General features: G+C 33.8%; 1 protein-coding gene across 4 annotated transcripts in view; it reads right to left on the reverse strand.

The window, feature by feature from the left end:
- Positions 1–25,486, reverse strand: part of UNC13C (unc-13 homolog C) — a 157,866-nt gene that overhangs the window by 85,353 nt on the left and 47,027 nt on the right. For 2 of the 4 annotated variants that reach the window (XM_068695260.1, XM_068695259.1), the window contains exons 5-10: positions 25,339–25,410; positions 18,555–18,774; positions 14,458–14,517; positions 13,006–13,233; positions 7,252–7,393; positions 750–919 (exon numbers count right to left, since the gene is read on the reverse strand). In XM_068695260.1, coding sequence (XP_068551361.1) covers positions 750–919; positions 7,252–7,393; positions 13,006–13,233; positions 14,458–14,517; positions 18,555–18,774; positions 25,339–25,410 — 892 coding nt within the window. The remainder of the gene's footprint in view (positions 1–749; positions 920–7,251; positions 7,394–13,005; positions 13,234–14,457; positions 14,518–18,554; positions 18,775–25,338; positions 25,411–25,486) is intronic. The other 2 variants (XM_068695262.1, XM_068695261.1) reach the window with 1 other exon arrangement.

Here is a 25,486-nt window from a genome sequence, read left to right on the forward strand (position 1 = left end):
TATCAAATGTAGGAGATTAACTTTAAAATGGTTACTTCAGAACACTTATTGCACACTAAGGTTTTCAGAATTAAAGAAGAGTTGTATGCTTAGATTTAGATTAAGGGAAGACATTCAGAGACACACTATCATTGATTTACTTCTGGTTCAAACAGTGATACTTTTAAGACCTGACCAGACAAGAACGTACAGTCATTAAAGATATCAGACAGCATTTTGAGCTCCAGAAGACTGCCTTGAATTTAAGAGTAAGCATGTAAACACATTTAACATGTACAAAACAGAAGAACAAACAAGTTTCATGAATAATGATGGATCTAAACAATGAAAAACAAGGATGATTAGGTATAGAAAAATGGTATATACATAATCTTACAAAATGTAATAAAGTGAATACACACAAAGAAAATATTCACTAGTAAAACTTTTTACCATATAATAATACTGCGAATGGACTAGTCTGAAGTGATGGCTTTTCTTGCATTTTTTAAAAAACTTTTATATTAAATTGAAATATTTGTCTTTGTTGTGATTAATTTGCTCTCTGTAATTATAACTCTGGACTGAAACCCAGAAAATATCTTTTATTTTCAAATTGACCTGTAACATCTAAGATTTTAAAAATTGCATATCAGTACCAAAGCTACATATTTTGAAGCACCAAATCTACAGATGCTGAGATTCTACCTAAAGTTGTTAAAAAACAAAACAAAACAAACAAACAAAATAACCAACAGTAAGAATCGTACCTAAATTATACCATACATCCATTTCTCCACTCAGTGTTCTTACTTCAATTATTGTTTGCCCAAGGAAGTCATCTGATTCCTTTTTGAAATGTTGTTTTACTCTAGATTTGATGTCATCATCTTCATCCCATACTCTCACTTTTATTCTATCTGTAGAGTTATGACATTCACTGTAAAAACAGTAATAAAATTAAGCATGTCACATATAAGCTGCGTACATTTGTACTACCATCTAATTCATTGTGCTTGAATTCTGTATACTTGCTTAACTTCTTTATGTGACAGAATACCAATAACTGCAATATTGAATGAAATAGAAGTTCATACCATATTGCCAGGGGAAAGCTAGAATTAAATACATATAGAAAGCAAAGAGAGTAACTTGACTGAATTATGTATACATGTGGATAGCATTTATGAATGTTGTAAACTATTGAACATTGAAACTATTCACTAACTTACAATGAGTACTTCTTGGTGCTATTACTCTACAAATATCTTAGGAAAGATACAGTCAGATCAGTCATATTTTTTCATTCATGAATATTCTGTAGTCCATATAGTAGACCACAGAAGTAGTGGCCCAGTAATAATAAATAATAATAATAAAAAATGTAAGAAAATCTTAGAGACAATTTTCCATATGGGGAACAAAATTTTTGAGTAACTGATTTGTTTTACTCTTCTCCAGGACCTCAGTTTCCCTTGTAAGGAGAAGTAGGGACAGATTGCCATGCACTAAAAAACTGCAAATTTAAGTGGCTTATTAAACCCTCGTGAGTTGAGTTAATTTGAAAAGCTTCTGGAGGCATGAGAGTGATCCCAGTGGATAATATTTTTTTGGTCTCAGCTCCAAGGTCTTAGTTTGAGACTCGATTAAGAATTCTTGCTTGAATTCTATTCTAAGCACCATCACTGCTCAATGATCTATTTCAGCAATTCCAGCATTAAAACAGTAATACTATAACTTATCTCCCAACTGGCACCCCTCAGGGTGTGTTCTAAGAATTAATTAGCAGTGGTAATAGGCTTTGGAAGTATAAAGTGCTTTAAGTGCCATTATTACTGTCAGGGATAATCAGTCACTAAAAATGGCATGCACTTCTACCTTGCCTCACTGTGACATCACTCAATATCACAAAAATATTTGTGCCTGTTCATATTCCAAATTTCAACACTGAAGATATCTCTGGAATTAAAATATATGTTGTTTTGTGATTAGCAAGACTACTGAAATCTGGTTTCCTTTTGTCTTATGGCCAGCTTCTCTGACATCTAGCAAACTGCAATCATCAATCGCATCTTGTCTCATAATTGGGATTTTTATACATTACCCCTTCATATGGACTCCCTGGTGTCTATTACAGGGTGAGCTCATATTGAGGGCACTGTTAGTATCTCTCATCTCTGTTTGTCTGTTTTCAGAGAATGTGACAGATGCAATATTAGGGAATCTGTGAGGTTTCTTTGAGTGACTGCAAAATTCAGAAGTTAGACATATAGACATATAGGCATATAGGCATATATTAGACATATAGACATATAGGCAAAGACATATAAAAACATAGGAAGACAGATGCAGATGGATCAAAGAAACATCCTTGTCTTAAGAAAATAGGCTATACCCAGAACCAAAGTGTCTAATTTTCCTAATGAGTAGCCCCGAATTACTGATTAACACTGACAGAGTCCTGAATAGCATTTAGTTGTGCACTCAATAGAAATTTTAAATGAGGATTTTCTACTGTGGTATAGGGAGATCCATCACTGGTGAGGCATTTATGTGACCCTCACCACCATCTCTGTGTTATTAGTAGAAGTCTTGTTCTTGTTTTGCTTCTCAGGGGGATGCTACCTCAGGGAAATGTACTTCAGTACAAATACCGTGTTTTATTCTCCTGAGACAACACATATTTCCCTCTAATGTAGCTGATTAAGCTACATAAGCTGATTAAGCTGATTAATGTAGCTATAGCTGAATATTTGTTCAGATGGTCAGCACCACTGTGCCTTTCCCTGATTCATTCATCTTTCCCACATCTTTTTCTGCTTTAATTTTAGGTTAGTGAGACATGGTGGTGGCACTACCAATGGGTTTATAATCACATGTTAATCATCTTGTCTAAACCTTTAGTGATCAGTCAGATCTGCTTCTATGTTTGTGATGTTCCTATTCGAGACCCCATAACTTACATAGACTTGTGATGCTGGAAGGGACAGGGACAGGGTGGATGAATGCATTTTTACTTGCCTGCCCTGCAGCATTGAGGTTGCAAGGAGATTTACTATTAAGCTTACAGAGCTGTCTCTGCATGATTCTGCTTACCTGCCTAGCCTCTCAAAAACAGCACTATGTAAAGAGATACACATCCTGCTTTAGTCTATCTGATAACATCTTTGCAGAACTGTGTGGCTTTACAAAAATGTGGGATTCCTACCTCTGCTTAATCTGTCCAGGAAAATCAGCCCAAAGAATTCAAGAAAATGCAATGTATGTCACTTTCAAAACATTCCACCTTCTAGCCACTCCCTATTACATGCTTAGTAAAAGTGTGCACGAAGGTGAGACACAGGAAATGCGAGAAGTGAATTGTTCTTTAGCACGGAGACTGAAGGTACTGATACTTTTGAAAGCTGAAAAATTTCCTCTATATTCAGATAAGATAGATAGTAGAGATAGTTTTAATAATTTATCCACAATCTGGTGTTGCTATAACAGAAGAAATTTTGGTTATTTCTGTTACACTGTACAAGTGGTGCTCTTTAAGGAAATTCTAAGGAAAAAAAAACATCCAGCTGGATACCTGCAGTAGATGCCAGAAAGTCTCCATCAGAAACTCTGGACTGAAATATCTGAATTATGAAGCAATGGTCAGCTTCAACATGGAGATTTCAACTATCATAGTGTCTAAATTACATCAATGCTGTTTGGTGCTAGAAGATACCTTTTCTCATCATTATCTGCTAAAATATACAGAAGCAAGAATGATCAGAGACAGTCCAGTTTGTACAAACACATTTTTTCTTTCCTGAGAGTGACTGGAAATCTTCCCAGGCACACTCAATTGGATTTTATATCTTTATCTTTAATGATATTTTCAGTATACCACCAGGAAATCTTCAACAATATCAGAGATCAGACAAATTCTAACAATTTAATGATGACCCTTACATTGGCCAAGTGGCAATCATTGTCTTCAGAAAAAAACTCTTCATTGATCTAATTTAAGTCACACAGTGTCTGTTTTCATTCACTGAATGGAGTAAAAGATATCCATTGAAGCTATTTGTCAGAACCATATGATGTCCTCATAACAGCCAAAATAGAAGGAGTAATATAAAATAATCATCCATTTATATGAAAGACTTCCGGATTAGACAATTGCAGCTGAAGTGTTAACATAATGAGTGGTTGGAGGAAACATGATCCCTTCAGTCTGCAAGGCAATTTTTTAGAGGTATGCTTGCTGAACAACACTGACACAAATAAACAGACAGATTTCCATATTTCAGCAATTTGAGTCAACTGTTGAAAACAGTCAAGAAAATCATGAGAGAAGACTTCTATAATTGTGTTGGATGCTCCTGAAGTACCAATATATTTAGAAGTTTGTACAAAACTGAAAACCATACAGCCAACATATTTTTCTCCCCTGTAACTGAGTGGTCTCTCTTCCCATATCAGACAAGTTCAACTAAAGATGCAAGCAGACAGATGGCAGTAAAAACCTGCCCCTTTGTTATGGGGTTGAAAAAAAAAATCACCCATCACTGATGCCTTGTTACTCAATAAAACAATTAAAAACTATTCTGATATCTCCTTTCTGATAACATGAATAAAAAAAAAAAAAAAAAAGGCCCTTGGTACCTATAATATATTAGTTAAGGGAACATCTGCTGGCCTATTTACTTCTCTAGCTTTTGTACAAAAAATATACATTTCAAGGAAAGATGTATTCTTCCTGTGGTTTTCTTTAGTTGATAGTTTACTGAGGTGCATACGGGTGTACAGAAGCTCTCCTGTTGCTTATGAGTACTCATATTGAAATCTATGCCAGTATCCCAGGTTTCTGTGGCATGGACATTTAACAGAGCATTGCAGGATGTGTTGGTATAAACATTCTGCTAGCCACACAGTCATATTAGGATTATATATGATTCTGCAACCTGAATACTGCCCTCACTCTATTTGCTGTGACAGAACATATGCACACTGGTGAGCCATTTTTTTCCAAGTCCTTGTTTCAGAACAGATTGGGAAATTTAAATGAATGTCTTGGTAATATGATCAAATACAAGATTTAAGATTTTTTGTTTCCAGTGTTTCCAGTGATTTTATGGTAGCCATGCTCACATCTTCAAAGAAATAAATTTAGAACTTCATACCAAGTTTGCTGAGTTGCTCATCCAACTCTTGATATTATGCAACTCATACAATTAAGTTCAAGAAAGCAGTTCTGCATTTTTTTACTCACAGTCATTCAATAAGATATGACACTTCAACATCTACTGGTGTAATACAATCGAAAAAGAAAACATGATCTACATACAGGTAGCCTGTAAGAAGTTTATGAGTGGTTTTTTTTTTTTTTTTTTTTTTTTTGAATTGACTTCATTTCTAGTACTGGCCTTTGAATCTGTGTAAGGAATGGACATACATTGTTTACTATAGTTGGTTTACTTAGTACCATTTCTCAGACAAATAGAAGAGGCAATTAGGGTTATACCTCTTTCAAACTCACAACGGGAATGATAACCTCTGCAATCAAAAGGCAGCAGATTTCAGTCAAAGAACAGAGAAGTGAAAATCACCATTGTGCTACATGACAAGGAGATCATCTCTCATGTTACAACATTCTACCTTCTTGAAGAAGACAAAGATAATTGCAAATGACTGAACCCTAAGGAATGATGAGAAATAATGTCTTCCTTGTGAAAGGAAAAAGGAAAAGGAAAGGAATCAATGTTATATCCTGAAGACAACTATTTTGTTTTGTGGTGATTGGCTATTTTTCAAATGTTCTTTTACACGTGGTGACTAACCATAGATCCTGAATCCTGACTGGGCAGTCTGCAGGATCCTAAGCTGTTCTGTTACTGCTTCATAAATTCATGGATGCTAATAAAAATGATATATCCCCTTTATCATCACCAATACAAGGTTTCATCAGATAAAGTTGTATCAAATTAACACTCAGTTTTGAGTAACACTGTTAGGCATAAGATTAATAGACATACCTAAAAAAGTTCCACGGGTTAGACTACTGTAATGTGTTACCAGTTTGCATATATTCTCAGTAAGAATTCAAATAAGGCTGTGTTCTATTGAACCCTGGAATTGTATATCCTTTTAAAATTATTATAATAACTTTTCACAATTTACTATACTACTGTTTTCACACACCTTCCATGTAATATCTATTGATTTTATCTGATAATACTGTTAAGGGTACTTTCAGGGTAGACTAGAGCTTTTCTGAAAAATATAAAAAATCTGCCAAAATAAACAGGCACACAAAAAATTATTTCACACAAAATTTTCTAAACAAAATCTAGGGTTTATATTAGCCTTTCAGAGTCCTTAATTGACTTTGACAATAGCAGTTAAATGCACATAATATACTGTGACACATAGTAATCAAGCTGAGAAAAGAATACATGCTGAAATACTTATGATACATGTAGGGGAATAACATTAAAAAAAATTATATTATTATCAGATTAGTACCATTCTCAGTCAGGAATGCGTTGTATCCTAAAGCAATATTTAAAGGAAAGGAACATTATAGTATAAGTGAATTGGAATTTCCTGTACTGTAATATCTCTTTCTGAAAGAAGTTCTGAGAGCATTGCCAGAGTTAGAATTGGCATGAAAACATATTCAAACCTTAGTAAACATATTTCAGATTGAAACATCTACTATGTGGTCAGGGATGAACTTCAGTAATGTGCTGACAAAAAATGATATCATTTTCAGTCCTGGGGCTGTAGCCAAGGAAATGAGACAGAAGGATCCTACAAGACTCTTCAGATCTGACAACACTCAGTCTTGGAACTATTACAAACAACCCAGCCCAGAGTCTAAAGTGTACCAGATATTATGAAGTGCCTCATTTTCACCTATGGTAATCATACTGTTGAATAATTTTTATTTATTTATTTATTTATTTATTTTAACTTTCATAGTCAGTGTCTGAGGCACAGGAATGCATCTATAACATATAAGGTTAAAGTCCAAACAATTTGTTACTGAAGTTCCCTACAAAATTAGAATAGACACCAACAATAGATTCCTCAACAAATATGAGATCTATGAATACTATTGATACAGCTATAACAAAATTGTATGCTCTCCCCAGTCAGAGCTATTTTATTAATGCTATATATGTGCATAGTATAGAAAACATGCTTTCAAATTAGGTAAGTTTTTCACTTGATAACATTATATCACCTAAAATATAAGTTAAAAATGCAAGAAACAATGTCATCGTCTATACTCACAAAAAGAACTTCTCATCCCATACTGGATTCAAGTTTCCAAAAATAGTCTTTGTTCTCCGCTTATTTTTGCCAACTTGCACAGTGACATAGGGGTCACTTGAGCCAGTTTTGTCCTTAGCTTGTAAGCCTTGAGCACAAAGCACTGCAACAAAAGGAGAAAATGTGCTTTAGCCCTCATAAGTCTTCATTGCCAAGAAATAAATGAGGTGGTGACAGCAGCAATAGGAAACAAAGACCTCAGAATGAGGGCTGCTGAAACAAAGCTTTCTAGGTCAATTTTCCCAGCTTCTGTTGCTCCGGAGATAGATAAGATTTTTCTAACTACTGTTCTGGACTGAATACAATCTATAAATATTGTTTAATAGGCTAATAATTTTAGATTCAGGACAAAGCACAAAACAAATATTTTTCTTGCCATGTATAATCCAGATACTCTTCTTGAACTTTGATTTCATCATCACAGCAAAATAATATTGATGTGCAATTCGGCTTGAGCCAGATGATATCCTGAATAAAATTTTCTTTCTTTTTTATTTTTTCTTCCCCAAAATAAAAAATAAATATATAAATAAATAAAAATCACAAAGATCAAAGGAAATTCAAAATGAAAATCCCCAGACCTTCAAAAATCTGCAGAATGGATTACGAAACTAGTCATGAGAAACATGGTCCTGACTGTAATTTCTCTTTCTCATGTGAAAGAGAAACTATGAGCATTTTCACAATAGTTTCCATTCTACCATAGACAGGATGACAGTTCAGATCAGTTGTTATCAACTGTTTAAGTACTAAGTATAAATGACAGTTCATGTGTGTATATAGGTAATGTGTATATTCTATTTGTAGCAAACATAAATACACGTAATTTGATTTTTCATCATAATTAGTAAAAACAGAAATCTCAAGAAAAAGCAAAATTGACAAATAGCAGCCTACCAAACCCAGAGAACTGCCATTAAAACACTTCCTGTGGCCCTAAAATCAGCATAGCTAGGTTTTATTATTTTGCACATATTAGTTGATACATCTCAGCGGTAGCATTTCATAAATATTCTCTGTTGTCAATCACTGTGGATGATGAAGCTCCTTCAGCATGCTCTGAAAAACGAATACATAAAAATGGCACCTTCTTACTCAGTGTATCAGCTACACATGTGGTTCCAGTCACATCTGCTGACTTCAGTGAAAAAAAAAATCTGAAGTTTGTTACTTTTTACACACCTCATTCTTGAACATATTAACTCTTAGGAATGAACTAGATCATCTCATCTTCCCCGTTCACTGCAAATCTACTCTTCCTCGAAAATTTCTTCCAGAATTGCCAGCTATTATACTGGCCTGAACACAAGGCATCCTAGAGGTAGAACTAAAAGCATGAATATGATTTAAATATTTTCCTTCACACACCTCTCCATGTCCTCAAAGTTTGGTGACTGTCACACAATTCAAGAACTATGCTTTTGAGCTTCATGCATGGTCCCATCACCTTCAGAGTGGCCTCCGTTTTTCACAGTCCATCTGAAGAACAATCTCATATTTTCCCAAGGTTTCTCCTGGCACATATCTGTTATTCCTCAGCTCCATTGACAGTTTATGTACTGACTGACTCAAAGACAATTGGACTTTAGTGTGGACAACAGAGCCATGCATAGCTAACAAAACACACAAAAACTCTCACAGAATATTTCATTCACAGTCCGCTTGCCAAATGCTTTTCTCCTTCCCCTCCTGAATGTCAGTTCTCCATTTCAGCAATAGAAATGGGAAGTCCATCTCCCAACAAGTCTTCCTCATAGACCAAAAACTGCCATGAAATATAATAGTACTATTGTATATTTTTTTTTGAGCACACAACCCCAATCTATATATTTGTTGATTTACTTTTAAAAAGTATAGGCATGTAGCACTGTATGAATAATATTATTTTAATTATATTTTTAATTACATTAAAAAACATGCAGAGAAGTAGAAATTAAAAAAAAAAAAAGATGAAACTGTTCTAATTTTTTTTTGTTATTAATAGTGCAAAATACTTTTGTTATCTCAGAAATTATCATTAATATTTTTAGTGAGAATAAAGTGATTGAATATGCTTCATTATTAAAGAAAATCTTGATTTAACAGTTTGTGATATAGTGATTTAAGATCTGGTTTTAAGTCAAGTTTATTTTGGTACTTGATTTAATGGCTTCCATAGCTGAAAAACATATCTCATGAAGAAGATACATAAATCCAAATGGAAGAAGTGCATCATCGGCTACACTTACTAAACCATGACATATTTTTTCTGTTCTATCCACCAGTTATGCAAAGGGTTTTGTTGAAATTCAGCCATTCATTTTTCCAGATGTCAATCAGTTCTTGCAAACTAATTAAACTATATTTTTGCATTTTTGTATTTTTACCAAATAGGTTCAAAGCACATTGGAAACCCTCATTTGGAAAAATTTTTAACAAAGTAGAAAATCCTGCGTCCACGTTTTTTAAGAGTACAGATGAGAGTTTTGTTAGGTGACACTTTTAGCAGCAAAGTCTATATGGAAACATTTTCAAATATCTGTTTTCAAAATGTTCTTTCAATAGCACTTTCAAAAAATGTTTCCATTCTAACGAAATGTTAAAATGTCACCTTTGTCCAGAGAAGATAGTTTAAATGTGTTTATTTTTGGGAAGAAAAACAAAAACAAAAAATTCATAATGGAAGAAGTCAACAAATTTGGAATACTTGTCTTTTTGTAAGAGAAAAATTTCTTACTCATCTTTAAGTTTAAGAACTTGTTTATGTGCTCTGTCATGAAATAACTGGGATTTTTGTGGTCATTGCCATATCATTAATAAGTATTATAAGGAGTCTATTTAAAGGTCTTGCTTTTATAAAATTAAGCACACTAATGACAGCCTGTAGCACTTGGTGCATTTCTGCCTCCATAATGGAGCAATAATGCAATAACAGAAGAAGGAGCAGTAACAATATATAGTTTGTGCTATTTCTGTAACCTTTCCTCAGATTCCATTTTTTAAAAATCTAGTTAATATAACCATTCCACCACTGGTTACACTTGTCAATTTTTCCACAAAACTTTGCTTTTTTTCCACAAGACTTTGCTTTTTATTAAGGAAGTTTTTTACTGTTGAGAATATACTCATTCCGGTACATCTTTCCTTTAGAGTCTCACAGAAAAAAAAAAAAAAAAAAAAGTAATTCATGATTTTATTATTGAAATGGATTCTAGCAAGTGTTACACACTGAGACATGTTAGAAATATTTGTTTTCAGCCAACTCTAAAGCAAACTGCTTACACTGTTTAATTTTTTCTATTTGTTTCTTCAAACCTTCAGCAATGTTTTCTATGCATCTTCCAACAGTATTTGTTGACAAAGGAATGCATTTTAGTTTGCCTCCATGTTTTTCTATATGTTATTTTAACCATCTTTACTGTGTCAGGAAGAACAAGCATTTCTGTATGTGGATTTTTTATTTTTGCAATTGAGTTAGAAACTTCCAAAGAGGCTTCTAAAAATTCATCATAAAGTTTAATGAAATTTTTAGAGTGCTGGATTCAGTATCACATGACTGTAGACACTGCTGATTAGAACTGATTAGATCATTAGATAAGAAGGCATTTTGTTTTGTTTGTTTGTGCTCATATTATTAACATTACCTTCAAAATGCAGTTTCTTTGCCGGAAACTTTTTGAGCCACTTTCCATTTTGTGATGATTAGCTTGGTTAAAACTAGATAATATAACCCATAAACCTGTTTATCTGAACACATAAACTACACTATGTCAGAATATGATGAAAGTGAATGAATGAGTGAGGGTGACACTGAGCAGCCCTCTGTGCTGCGGAATCCCCACTCTTTGCCCAGGACTCTTTGTGTTTGTACCCTGCCTTACACAGGTGCCTCTCCCACATGGACTGAATCAGCCCAGTGCCAGTGTCAAGCTGTATATTAAATATTAGTAAAATTAAATTTCTTTCTTATCTCTTAGATTAAAAAAATACTAGTTCTACTATTTTCTTCAAGCACCCCAATGCACACAAACCCAACTTTGGAGACCCCAAGTCTAACCTTTTTCTCCAGTTATTAGCATACTTCACTTGATAATGTTTGGGGTTCTCTTGCAGCGCATACTGGCACTTCTGGTCCTATTTATTAATACTTGTGCTGTATACCAAGGAATATGGTGAATATTGTAGTACAACTGTTGGAAAGTATTAAGGGGTATTTTAAAGTAAATGTATAAAAGTTCACTTAAAATGTAACATGAACTACATTTTTGGGACTTGCAATTGTGACGAAGCCATTAGCTTTTTTTCTGAGCCAAAATACTGTATTTTGATCACAGCTTCACCTGTCCAACTCACTTCTGTTCCTGTACCAGCTGTGTGAAAGTGATATGAACAAAGCAAGGTTCAAAACTGAAGACACAAAATCCGTTTTATAATAACAGAAGATATTTGTGTGGCCTGTGGAACACTTATTTCTGATGTCAAGCTTTAAGTCACAAAGACCCCCATCAATTTTTGATTCTTTCAGGTATGGCAGCAAAGGAGAAAGAAAAGAGATGTTTTCTTATTTTCCCTTTTGACTCGGTAGGCCTGATATGAAAGTAGCTGAGCTTTATGAAAGCATAAAACTACGCTTATGGAACGCTTTCTCAGAGCAGAACCAAATATTCAGGCACAAATGCTGCTTGCAATAGCTGCACTGCAGAAGATGACCTAACAGTAGAAAATACACGGGGGAAATTATACCCTACTTGCTGCTCCTGATGAGAAGCATAGTAAAAACTTCACCTATAAAGTACCCATAAAACTTGACTGCAGCAAATGCCTTGCAGCCTGGCTTAAGAAGTTGGGGTAAAGGATAAATACAGGGTAAAACATTTTTATTTATTTTTTAATTTTCCCCCTCCTTAAAAGATGGATACATCATTGTGCCAGCGAAGGAAAGAATTAGCAGAGTATTCTGTAACCCAAAACATTTACCTAGAAGTATACATCTCCGAAACACCAGCAGGGAAAGATTACTACTATTACCTCTACAGATTATTATCATTTTGTTTATTTGACACCTGTAAAGTCATATCCAGATGAAATACTCTTTCTGCACTTTAAAGCTCTCCAGTAAACAGGACTGACAAACTGGAAAAGGTATTTTTTGTAACAATGTGGATATGTTTGGTCTTACAGAACATATATGGAATATATTTTGTAAAATCTGTTGGGAAAATTACCCTACATTACAGGTGTGAAACATCAGGCACCAAGAACTGATTTAAACAGATATTTTAGGAAAGTTTCTATAAAGTAGCGAGAAGTTGCTTGACCTCAATTCAGGCAATAAAAATGGATAAATCTCAAAACAATGGGGAGTGAAATTGTTGAGCTGTAGTGTTCATAGTATTTCAATTGTCATGAACTTTTATAAGTTGTTATCAGGGGCAAAAAAAAAAAAAAAAGAATAAAAATTTTCAAGCACAGGAGATACTAGTAGAAGGTAGAAGAAACAGAACAAGAGCTTTTACTTATTTTCCTTGCTAGCGAAGTGGAATATAAAGTACTTTTGCCAACAACTCTTGCTTAAAACACTTCCAGTTAGGAGGTTACAAATTCAGCCAATTATAGATGCACCAAATTCACAGTTTAACATACAGTTCCAGCCCTAAGTACAATGAATCTTACTCCTGAACCAGGGGACTAGGAAGGAAAGAACTCTTAGATCACACAAATTAGAAGAAAATTTACCTGTAATGGTGATTTTTGCGGACCATTTGGATGTCCCATCTAAAACACTTTGTTTTGCTGCTTTTGTATATTGTACAAAATCTTCTTTGGAAATATCAAACATTTCCTGGATCACTTCAAACACCTCTGGTCTATTTTTTTCTCTGATCTTCATTCTTTCCTTCATAGCACTAATAATGTTCTGTGTTTTATCTTCTGCACCATGTTTGGAACTTTTTTCAGCAGCTCCTGAAATCACAGAAAAGGTCAACACATTTATTAAAATATTGCTTTCTTAGTTATTTTTTTTTTCTCCAGAGAATTAGTTCTCCAGACAATTTTTCATACTGCACTACTCAAAGCAGTTGTATGTTTCATGTGGATAATACCGAGACTCTTATAGTTATTCTTTGAGATATGATATGACAAGTTAATATTCAACTTCAACCAGTTACATGTTATATGCAGAAATATTTGTTGAATCAGTACTATCCAGTACTGATCAGTACTGTGAAAACATCAGAACATCTAAATTTTCTTATACGGTTAGGTATGCTGATTCTTTCAGAAAGGTATAAAGGGTTCAGTATCTGACTCTGTTCTGACCTTTGCCTCTGTTACTAGTTAGTTAAATTTAAATAATGCACTTACAAATAATTTTTCAAATTTCATATTCTTTTTTCTCTAATTCAGTGCAATATCTTTATTTCTTTCTCTCTCTCCTTTTACAGTAGGATGATACAGGAAACATACTTGTTCCATTAGGACAAATATATTATTAACAAAACCAATGTTTAAACCAGCTAATATTTCCACCTCATTTTTAAGAGAATTTTTGGTTTGACAGCAAAGAGATTAACCTCGATTCCTGCTATGCTCTCCCACAGTGGAAATCTAATGAACAATAGAAAGAAGCAGGCATAGCAGCTTCAGATAGTTTCTTGACCACTTCCAGACACATCTCAGTATTTACTGACTCTGCCCCCACTCCAGGAAAGTTTTTTCATTCCTTACTTGAACAGTGTTCATAAAAAATATATAAATTGCAATTATCACATAAATTCACTTAATGGAAGCATTCAAAATATATTTAAATATTATGATTAATTTGGGACTACCCTAACTGCCAAACAGTTTTGTAACACTGACCTGACTTTCTCACTCCAGATCAGAGTCTATCACACTTTGTTTCTTATTCTTTAAACCTAACGAGTGAGCAAAAGTGGTTCACAAAAGCTCTGTGCTAACACTGGAATGTTCTGTGCCCTTTCTCTCATAGACTAGATATGACATTCAGGTTGCAACTGAATAGATTAAAGAAAATGAAGTACTAGCACTGGGACCAGCCAAGGAAAGAATACTCTGTTTCATAAACAATTGTGTTTCTGGAAAGAAATTGATGGGGTTAGAGAATCTTATGAAATCTAGTTTTGCATACTAAGAATTATGTGAATCTGCATTACCCTGCATTACCCTTAATAGCTGCAGGCCAGGGGTAGGATTCGAGGGAGAGATCTGTAGTCTCCTTCCTTCCTATTATGAAGTAGAAAGATACAATCCTATTAGTTGATGCAAACTTCAGGGCAGAAGAAAGCAGAGAACCTCCTAAATAAAATAAATATATTTACAACAAAGAAATGCATTTCTTTGCTGAAAAGGCCAGTCTCAATAGAAACTGAATGATGGAACACAGGTATTGCAGGATCAGTTTTGAGACAGAGCAACATTTGTTTTTGCTGATATGCTGGTAATCATCCATATATCACCTGAAGTGCAACTTGACAGTACACTTTGTTCTCACAGTACTACCAAATGTCAAAAAAACATAAGAAGAAAGCTGAACAGTAGGAATTAAGTTGTGTTATTAAAACTCAATCAACCCAATGCCTGTGCTTTTGTTATTAAATTTCATGGCTTTTTGTAAAATGTTTTTTGAGTAACCACTCAGGTGAATAATAAGTATGGAATAGAGAGGTTCTACTCTTCAGTAAAATTTTCATTATTAGTAATTTCAGTAAGTATATGAGGATGGTAGAAGAGATTAAAGTATATTATCTATGTGATAATGACTGCTAGACTGTATTAACCTATGATGGTATGTCAGGTCTATCCTATAAAATAATTCTGGAAAAGAAATAAAATACTCAAGCAGTGGTGCTGATTTGTCTGGGACTTCAAAACCACTGCAGCTTTTACTGTAAATAAATAAAAGTATAAAGACACCATGCTGTTACAGGTTTTATTCATAATTCTTCCCAGGAGAGTTGTAGAGAGTCTTCTGTCTCCAAAAGTCATAACCAATCTCAGAGGCACTTTACAGTTCTCTTTATAAAGTGCCCTCTGTCTGTGAGGTTAAAGTGTTTCTGATCAATGTCTCTGCAATACACATTGCATTGGAATAACTTACAGAAACATGACCATACTTTTTATCTTGTGTGTGTATGAGGAAATAAATATCAGACTTTTGTTGTCAGAATGGTATTACAGATATTGGAAGCATAAATTGAAATCCCTGCAGTGTTAAGCACTCTATTCCAATTCTTGATGAGACTAAACTCATCATCATCACTAGCAGCAATAACTATGTTACCTTTCCATAAGGTTGGGAAAATATTATCTAGTTAGTCTTTTTAACACAGCTCATGAAAGGTACAAAGGATTATTCCTCCTTTTAAATGGATGGTTAAAAAAAAATAAAAAATTGTTAAACAACTTGCTCTGCAATTAGAATTCAGATATTTTAGTCCTGTTCTCATTGTGGAGGAAACTCAGTTCCTTCTCTACAATACCATCAAATGTCATCATATTTTTTGACAGCAGCTTTGTGCCATTCCCACATGTCCTGTCATTGATTACTAGGGAGAAGAGACTGACGTCTCTGTCTCCACTTCCCTCCTCAGGAAGCTGTAGGGAGCAATGAGGTCACCCTCTTAGTCTCCTTTTCTCAAGACTAGACAACCCAAGTGTTCTCAGCCTCTCCTCATAGGACATGAGGAGATCAAGGACACTAAAATTAGGAATTAATACAAAAAGAATTAAATGTAAACATGAAATCAAATACCATCTGGAGAGTTCTCCAGTAATTTTATTTCATGAGCTGATGATCACTGAGCTGCCTGGAAATTGAGACAGGTGGTTCCTGCAAGATGGATGAAAACAACGTTTTCCATTTTCTTTTAAGGATATAATATCATAACCTAGGAACAAAGCATGGACACATTCTGAATGAAAATTGTGGATTTCTGCAGAAATTCTTACTGATTTTTGAGACAGTATAAAATTGGAATATGCATCAAAATGCAAAATTAAAAAAAAAGTTTTATGAAAAATCAGCATAGCCTTCTATTTCTACTATTTATTTATTTTTTATTACAACTGGTTTTGCATCTTCTACTGCTGACAGTATCAACAGCTTTTTTCATGCAGTATTGATCAGACTAATTAAGACAATATCGTAACTTACCTTGTGGAATAAATTAACAAGCTCCTTTTACCCTAGGGACTAATACAAACTTAGCAAGATTGGAATCAATTGATTTAATATTATACCTAATACTATAAGGAGGCATCTTGCTGAAGGTGAGAAGTCTAATAAAAAGACTTATAGACTGATTTCTTTTTAAAAAACCTAATTTAAAACAAGCTTAGATATTGACCCTAAAGAGCTTTAAATGGTAATTTGTTTCTACAATCTACATTAGTAGTCATTACATATAGAAGAATAAAAAAATTACAGAAGCTTAGAGGCCAATATGTCCTAGTGATTATAAGTCAGCCAAAATGATGACTGTGCTAAAAATAACCACAATGAAATGCATTCCTTTCACTTTATGGTGTGTTAACATCAGCTGTCTTACAAATAGCCATTTATCCAACTGCACTGGACAATTATTATTTTTTCTTTTTTTTTTTTTTCTTGCTGAAACGCTGAAGTCCACATACCTTGTTTCATTTATGTTTAAAATGTTTAAAGTAGCATAATACTCAAACTCATTGCATAATAAATCTGATGAAAAAACATGTCAGGATGCTCAAAAACTTTTGTGTACAAATGTGAATATCAGGAGCCTTTGGATCTGTCAAATACTTTTTTTTCCATAGTTTATCTTCTAGAGGTTTACTCTTTCAAAACTAAGCTGTTTAATGTTTCCAACATGTTTATAAAAAAAATGACTTGCAATCCTATTTATTTTTGCCAGCTCTCTCTCAACCTAATCATTTATATATTTGTAAAAATTCTATGAAGGCAATAAAGCTCTCTGAAGTAATTTTATGTATTTTGGAGCTGGCAATAATTCATGAGCCAGGGAAACTCTGGAGTGAGATTTGTTTCAGATAAGTGAAACTGAGGAAAAGATGAAAATTTTACTCTGTGTATTTCAGCTTTAGCCAAACTTCAGCTGTTATAGGGAAAGATGCATCTTGTACATGTTTATGTTACCTACAAAAACAGCTCATCTCTTACCAATTTGGCCGCAGTTTCTTTCTTTGGAAGTGGGAGAAGTGGGATTGACTTGTAATTATCATTTGAAGGTGTTGTACTACATCCGAGGAAAGGCTTGCTAGTTTTGAGTGGTAATAACAGCTCAGCCCCTCTGTGGAAGTGTGGCAATATGAACATTTAAAAACAGTTCCTGTACCCTTGCTTAGGAGGAAGTAAACTGCAACCAAATTAGAGGTAATGTAAACACAGAAAAACAAAAGTATTATACTCAGAACTAGCTGAGTTTTAACTAGTTTTCCAGTCCAAAGAAAAAGATAAAGAGGTTGTTTCATCCTAATTCTAGTCCCAAAGTATTTCCTGCTTGATATTTTTTCCCAGTATATATAGATGATTTGGTATTTGCAAAAGATCTGATTTACTCCTCCTATTTTTGTGTTCTTCCCTCTGCCCTGTGGATACCACTATAGTGATTTAACCAATTCTGAAAAGAGGATTACATTTTTAATTGCACTATAATATTCATAAGGCAATCATAAGGTAAATCTGAAAGACCATCTAACAAGTATGTAATATTTATTTTACCTTGCCATCTATATTCTTTAAGATTCCTTGGTTACAATGACTTGAAATAGCAGATATTCTCTCAGCATAATCATTATTGCTGGTGTACTCAAATGTATTTACAATCACTAACATATGAACCGCATGGGTTTACAGAGGTAATTTTAAGAAGGTATTTTGATTGCTGAAAGAATATTACTATGACTACAATGAGTATCCTTAGTATTTTCTTTATCTTTGTTTTGAGATTTCTGTTATTCTGAGTTAAAACAAAGAATGTTAACTTCATGAAAGATATCGCTCTAGATGCTGCCATATGCAATGGAAAGTAAATAATATACTGATGCTACAAAAAATTATTTTGCAACTGACTGGCATCATTCACCATGTTCCAAGTACAAAATTAACTTTCTAGTTTCTGGCTAGATCCTGAACCAAAGAAAATCATCATGCCTTCACTAATTTCTGATAATTTGGCCCTTCATTTCAGAAAATGTCTGAGCATACAGACAAAATCAAAAGGTGTTATGTACTGCAAAGTGTTAGATTTACAGAAAATACTCACTCTGCAAACAGTCAGCATTTAGAAGGTCTTGGCACTTCTCATGACATTTAACACCACATTCAGTACATCTCATGCCTTGCCTTGCTATGCCCCAAAGTAGACCTTCACATTCATAACAGTATGTAGGAGTTGTAGCTGTCCAAACTTCAAAGTTGTGAGGTGTAGTTGATGATATTGGATAGATCAAAGCCTGCAATGTCTTCTTGAAAACATGTATTTTCTGTTGAGTGAGAAAAAACATATCAGGACTTCACTTGAAGTACTGCTTCATACAAGTGAACTTGGAATTAAAGAATGTAATTACATTTCCAATATTAATAATAGTAATATCAGAATATGCATAGAAGTATTAGTTCATCTGTGAAATACTGATTTACTCGTTTCTTCTTGCCCTTTGAAAATTAAATCTGAATGACCTTTATGACTGATTACAGAAATGGAAGAATTAAGTTGGAAACAGTTCGGTCAATTATTTTATTAACAGAGCCCTACATATGTTATTTTATGTCTTGAGGCAGAAATTAAAAAAATTATTAGCATTGCATTCCCTGATGCTTTTTAGTTATCTAACATTATTTCTCAATATTTAAACACGTCCTGTGGGGACTTAGGCACACTGCACAGAATATACCTTGATTATATACACTGTTATTCCTTACTACTAATGTCTGAATAATCTCGTCATTGAATTAAACCAGGTTAAATTTTATAGTTCTGTATTCCCATTGTAGCATGTTCATGGTTTCCTTTTTAGGAACCAAGATGATTTTTACCTAATAAGCAAGAATGATCCATTCTCTTAGAAACAGACACCCATTTCTTTGAATTTTTTTAACTTATAGCAGCCATGACCAGTTCTAGAAAGAGCACAATTACCAGCTGTTCACTGATTAGTATTACAAACAACCTGAATCTCAGCTTCTTAGTGCTTAATGAGCTGAAAACTGACAAAGCAGTCACTGGAGTGTTATATAAAACATAGGGTTATATAGCCTCACTGATCTGTTTTGTTTACTCAAACTTTGTTTTTAGGCACCCAGATCTCTCAAGTCCTTCAAGTCCAGTTGATTTACTGAAAATAAGAAACACTGTGCAGTCTGTAAGCAGCAATTGGACTGTATGCCAAACTATGACCTTGCTTCATTTTTTCATTAAATGCACAGGTAGCTGCCATGAATGTATTCAAAGTTCTAGACCTGTTCCCTTGTAAATTGATAGATTGCTTCCGATAGGAAGAAATCACATGAAAAAAGGTAGCACAGTCAGAAGTAGGATATTTCTGAAAATCTGTTCTGCCATCACTTGATCTTGTGTGGATATAACACAAAGTAATGCTGGTTGTGTAGCTGTAGCAAACTGGGGAAAAACATTTTGGAATTTGTGTGGTTTTTTCATATGAACTTTATATTTACTGCTACAGTTCTGATTACATATAAAAAAAAACAAACAAACATGGCTGGGTTAGAATGCCAGTTAAGAGTATGAATATACTCAAAGGATTAATCTTCCTTAAGCAACAAGAAATAGCTTAAGAGTGGGGTCAGAGAAACAGAAAAGGAATTTAAACTGGAACCAAGAAAATAAAACCATTATTGTTTGATCTATGTGTTTCTTCCACAAGGGATGTAGCTTCAGTTTTCAACTGATTATACTCAGTTATAGTGCTTGTTAATTAATAGGACTTAATTAATAGGTCTTAATTAATAGGTCTTAATTAATAGGACTAATTATTAGGACTTAATAATTTTAATATTTCTTCACCTGTGGTAAGCACATGTCAAATATGAGATATTATCCTCTCTAATAGTATGTTGACATGTTCTTGTGTTTATGTGCCTGCATCTCCCCTCAAATATATGGACTCTACTAATAATAATTTGTCTAATAAAAATAAAAGATTTATTTTGTACATATTTGGATAACATGGCATACTCAGAACCATCAAATAATTAACATTTGCAACCACATAAAAACCATTACATTGTAGTTACAAATCAAGTGGTTCGTAGTTTCAAGCACTAGAAGTAAGGAAAACAAATGGTGTTAAGTAGCTTAGGCTTTAATAGCTGTGATTTAAGGTTGCTAGTTACATTCTAATAACAGCTTCTCTGTGAAATCAGACATTTCACGGACATTTGATCCTAGCACCTCTGTGTACACTGTAAAGATAGGAAAATAAACTACTACAGCAGGAATGACTAAAAAATATGAGTTGCTCTCAAGTGGTCTTTTCTTGGTCTTTTCTAAAAGCTCAGCTACCTAGTAACTCTCCTTAAAGAAAGGGAGGTCTATTTTGGTTTAATTTGGAAGTTTAAGAAGGAGTGGGCTAGTCACAACCACATAACACAGAAAAGTTTGTCTTTGTACATATTTTGGCCCCCTGCTCCTCATAAGACAGCTTACTAGCTATGGAGATCAAAAAGAAAACTTCCAAAATAACTGAAAGTGAATTTATGCTGCTTGTTGAGGAACTGTGTTTCTTAGAAAGCAGAAACCACCAGGTCTTTGAATATTTCTTTGCAAATGACTCTTACACTCCTGAACTCTAGTAGCATCAGTATAAATCTCACCTTTTCACCCTAATTCAGCCTCACAGATTTTTCATAAGCTATAAATCATTTGAGTATTCTGCCAGTAACTTTTATCTGCTTCTGAAAGAGCAGTAAGTAATGAAATGGCACAGCTCAATAGGCCTTGTAATATACATCCTAGAATAAATGAAGTTTTCAGAAAGACACAATCTAAATATCAGTTTTGCTGCTGAATATGATCTTTCCCTTTCTAGGCTGCTGTCTTGTTAATAAAACAAAACACATTTTTAAAGGAGAATTGTATTTATTTTACTGTTAATAAGCTTTCTTTGCTAGTACTCTGCTTCACTTAAAAGTATCTATTATATGCATGGCAATATTTAATATTGTTAACATATAGGAGGGTTATTTATTTATCTGCCTATCCTTCCAACTGAAGTTTATATCTCTCATATATTACTTCAGATACTTTTTCAATGTCAGCTATATATTATTTTCACAAAGTTGCAGCTCTACATCTTTGCTCGGCAAAGAAATTAAATGGATGCTGAAGAGAAAGCATATGCTTAAGCTTCACTGAAGTTAATACTTCGACAGTGCTTAAAACATCCTTGGATCAGAGTTGAGAACATACATGTACAGAAAAACGGGGTGATGAACATGATATGCCAGAAGGATAGAAGTGTTGAGTGGCAAAGCTCACAGTATTTTATCCTCATAATTTATTTTTTTGAGTAAGTGCCATTGAAATTTTTAATAAAAAGCATTAGTTCAAGTATTTTCCATACTGAAGGCATTTCTATAACTAATTTAACCAGTCAAATAACCTGCTACTACCAGATTCACTAATATTCCCTCCAGAAAAAGTTGAGGGAAAGTAAAAAGTAAAAAGCAAGAAGCAGAAAACCCTTAACTAGAGGAATAACTTGCCCAAAGGGTATTCTCTTTCTTAACTTTCATCAGTGACTATTATTTCATCTGGTTTTGTGGACAGTCTCTGAAGAGTTGTTTTATCCCTGAAAGTCTCTCTTCTTTTGGTTTTCATATCTTGCCCTACTTTTTCTTTTGGTGATGCCTCAGGGTATTACGTTCTACTGGCCACTTGCAGACTAAGTAGAAAAGTATTGCTTTTCATTGTTTTAAATGTTGCAAGTCAGTTTTACCACCTGAACTGTTGTCGTTGTATCTATCCTAGAAAGAGCACTCACTTGCTCTTCTTACTTTAGTACATTTAACAAGGGCTGGCATGAGACAGGTTTCTCTTATTCATCTGTTGTTTGAAGTAAAAATTATATTTTCCTCATCAAATTAACTTTTATATTTCTAAATTATTTTTGTTGTCTGACTTTCCACTGAATGCTTTTGTTTAAAGATTTCTAAGAATAATCTATTTCTAGTACTCATTTCTTCATGTGGTCTGGATTAAATTGAGATTAGAGTACAATGGCATAAAAATAATTTTGGCACATTTTTACCTTTTAGTTTCTCCTGGATCATAGTTCATTAGCTTTTCATCAAAAACAATCAGTGGATAAATGTTTACATCAAGTGTCCCACTGATATTTCTTCCTCTTTTCCTGAATAGTACTTCTTAAACTCAGTGGTGCAGTCCATATTATTCTTTCTTATCCTGCATTTTCTAGCAATTAGTACCAACTCCATAAATTATTTGCACCCTTAGTTATCCAAAGTCCCAAACTGGTAGTCCTTAAATGAAGGCAGACATATAATTGTTGAACCTGAATTTGTTGTCACAAAAGACAGTAATATTTATGAGTGGAATTTTGTTTGCTTAGTAGACATTTTTCAGTAATGCACAATAGTTTAGGGTCTACTCACTAAAACCAGATATTTTTGTATGAGCTATAACATAGCTGAAAAATGTTATTTAGTACCAATTGCATGACATAAGTCTGTTCTCTAGAATTTTCCCTCAGTCTTACAATGTCTCTTAAGATTCCATAGTTGTTCTTTGTCAACCTTTCTTGCTATTTTAAGATTGCAGAACAAAATAAATGCTGAAAGATCATTTCAAACAACAGCTGTTTCCTATCTCATCAATCCATCCATGAGCATTACCAAATTGTTCCTTTATGATTACCATATAAGCACAAAAAAGTTCACAACAAATCAGAGAGGAGTGATAGATGTGTGTACACCTGTGCTGTGGGTTTTATTTCCCAGAATGACTGTCAACATTCTGCTTTTCCTTTCTTCTATGGACCTTAACTACCATACAAGAAAGTCAACATTCTTTTTTTTTTTTTTTTTTTTCTCCCCAATGTTGGATATATTCTAGAATTTTTGCACATATTCTTGAATGTTTGCACAAGAAATATGAGGAAAACCAAAGGGAAAATTTGAGGGACACAAAATATTTTATACATTCAAATTAATGCTTCTTTTTCAACATGCTGAGTTCAGCCTTATAAATCTGCTTGCATCACAATTTAAATCTTACTGAACTAAATAGCACCTGATTCATTTTTGTTTAAAGTAACTTTCTTTTGCAAAATGTAAGTGAAATCAATAAGGGAAAACCACAACATTCAGATTTTACGAGCTATAAGAACAGGATTTTTTCATAAGATTATCCTTGTCAATTCTTGTATGAATTAAAATTCTCTTCATCGAAGATCACATATATAATTAGTAGAAGTTATATCTACAAAACCAAAACGTGTCTCAGTCATCTATGAGAACTGAAAAAAGAAAAACAAAAAAAAAACAAAACAACAACAACAACAAACAACTAAAAACATCTCCACAAGCCTCCTTGCAGAGTCCTCTCATTCTAATTGATGGTGTAATAGAGAAATGGCTGTTGAAAACAGATCGGTAAAACATGATGAAAGACAGTTTAAAACTAAAGGTCTCCACACATAAATATTTTGGAAAACAAGGTTTTCTTGCATAGTCTCTTCTTGCTGTCACAGACGCAAGTCAACAGAAGACAACTTTGGAGTAAATCAGCCTTCAGATTCCAGTGTGGGGTGGATTGCAGGATAAGGACAAAATGACATTCAAAAACAAGTCTGGAGAAAACAGCTGGAGTTTAAATAACAATAGAATTATTGTGTTCTCAGACTTCTTAACACTTTTATGATCCTCCTTAATCCTGTGGTGATGAAAATGTAACAGGTTGTGCAAAGACTGCTTTCTTTTTCTTTGTTTTACACCTGCTGCTTCATTGGGTTACTGCTAGCTTCTGTGTTAGGAGAAATAGTGAATAATTTTTCCATATACATTTTCACCACATCATTCACCATGTAGAACAGACCTTATTTGTTTATGTCTTTCTTGCATTGGAGTGATTTTATGCCTTTCATTATTTATTTATATATTCTTGACATTGTTCAAATTTTCTGAGCTAGTCTGCCTCAAGGCTGAGTATATAATGAGTTAATGCAGTAGCATAATGAATGCCAGTGTTTTCATATATATTTCTATAAATTCTTGATATTCCATTTGTCATTTTTACTTGCCTTTGGCACTAAGCTATCTTTTCAGAGAAGTCTCCATAACCACAAGAAGATTTATTTTTCTAGTGGTATTAATGATATTAATAGACAGTCAGCTAAAGCCATTTTTTTCCTCATAAATTAATTTTTTTTCTAGAGACGCAACATTTATCTGCCATTTTATAGCCTGGTCATTTGAAATTGTGAATTTCCATGCAAACTTTTGCAGTTAGCGTTAGTTTTAAGGATCAAAATTTATGATTCACGTGAAGTTCTGAACAGCAGTTGGAGAAGGAAAAATTCAAATAGCATAGCACCTGGCTGCATTTGCAGAAGATAATGACAAACCAGTCTTGTCACTGTGGATCAGGCAGAAAATTCTACTTAATAGAATGGAATAGTTCAAATGCAAGGGACCTTCAAAGATCATCTAGTTCAACTATCAACCACACTCCAGGGCTAACTAGAAGAGCATGTTATTTGAGGGCATTATCCAAATACCTCTTGAACACTGACTGACAGGCATGGGGTATCAATTACCTTGCTAGGAAGCCTTTTCCAGTGTTTGACCACCCTCATGGTAAAGAATTTTTTTCTGATATCAAGTCTGAACCTCCCTTAGTGCAGCTTTGTACCATTAAAGTCCCTGGAAGTTTACGCACAATGAAAGAAATGCTTATGCACTTGGCTTTATTCCGTTTGGTTTGTCTAATGAAGAAAATTTCTAAAACACCTTAAACAAAGATTTCTCAATTATTTAAATGAATTAAACCTCCCATTGAAAACACTTACCATTTCTTCATTGTCTATGGAGGTCCGGATGAGCATGGCCATGGAAATACCAGATTTTCGAGCTGCAAGTGTCTGTTTAAAGCAAATGAAAAACTGTTAAAAATTATACTACTAATTCAAATTGTTGAATCTGATGTAAGGTAAGATG

The sequence above is a fragment of the Anas acuta genome, chromosome 12 (genome assembly GCF_963932015.1).
Source record: "Anas acuta chromosome 12, bAnaAcu1.1, whole genome shotgun sequence".
In the NCBI taxonomy this organism is placed as follows: domain Eukaryota; kingdom Metazoa; phylum Chordata; class Aves; order Anseriformes; family Anatidae; genus Anas; species Anas acuta.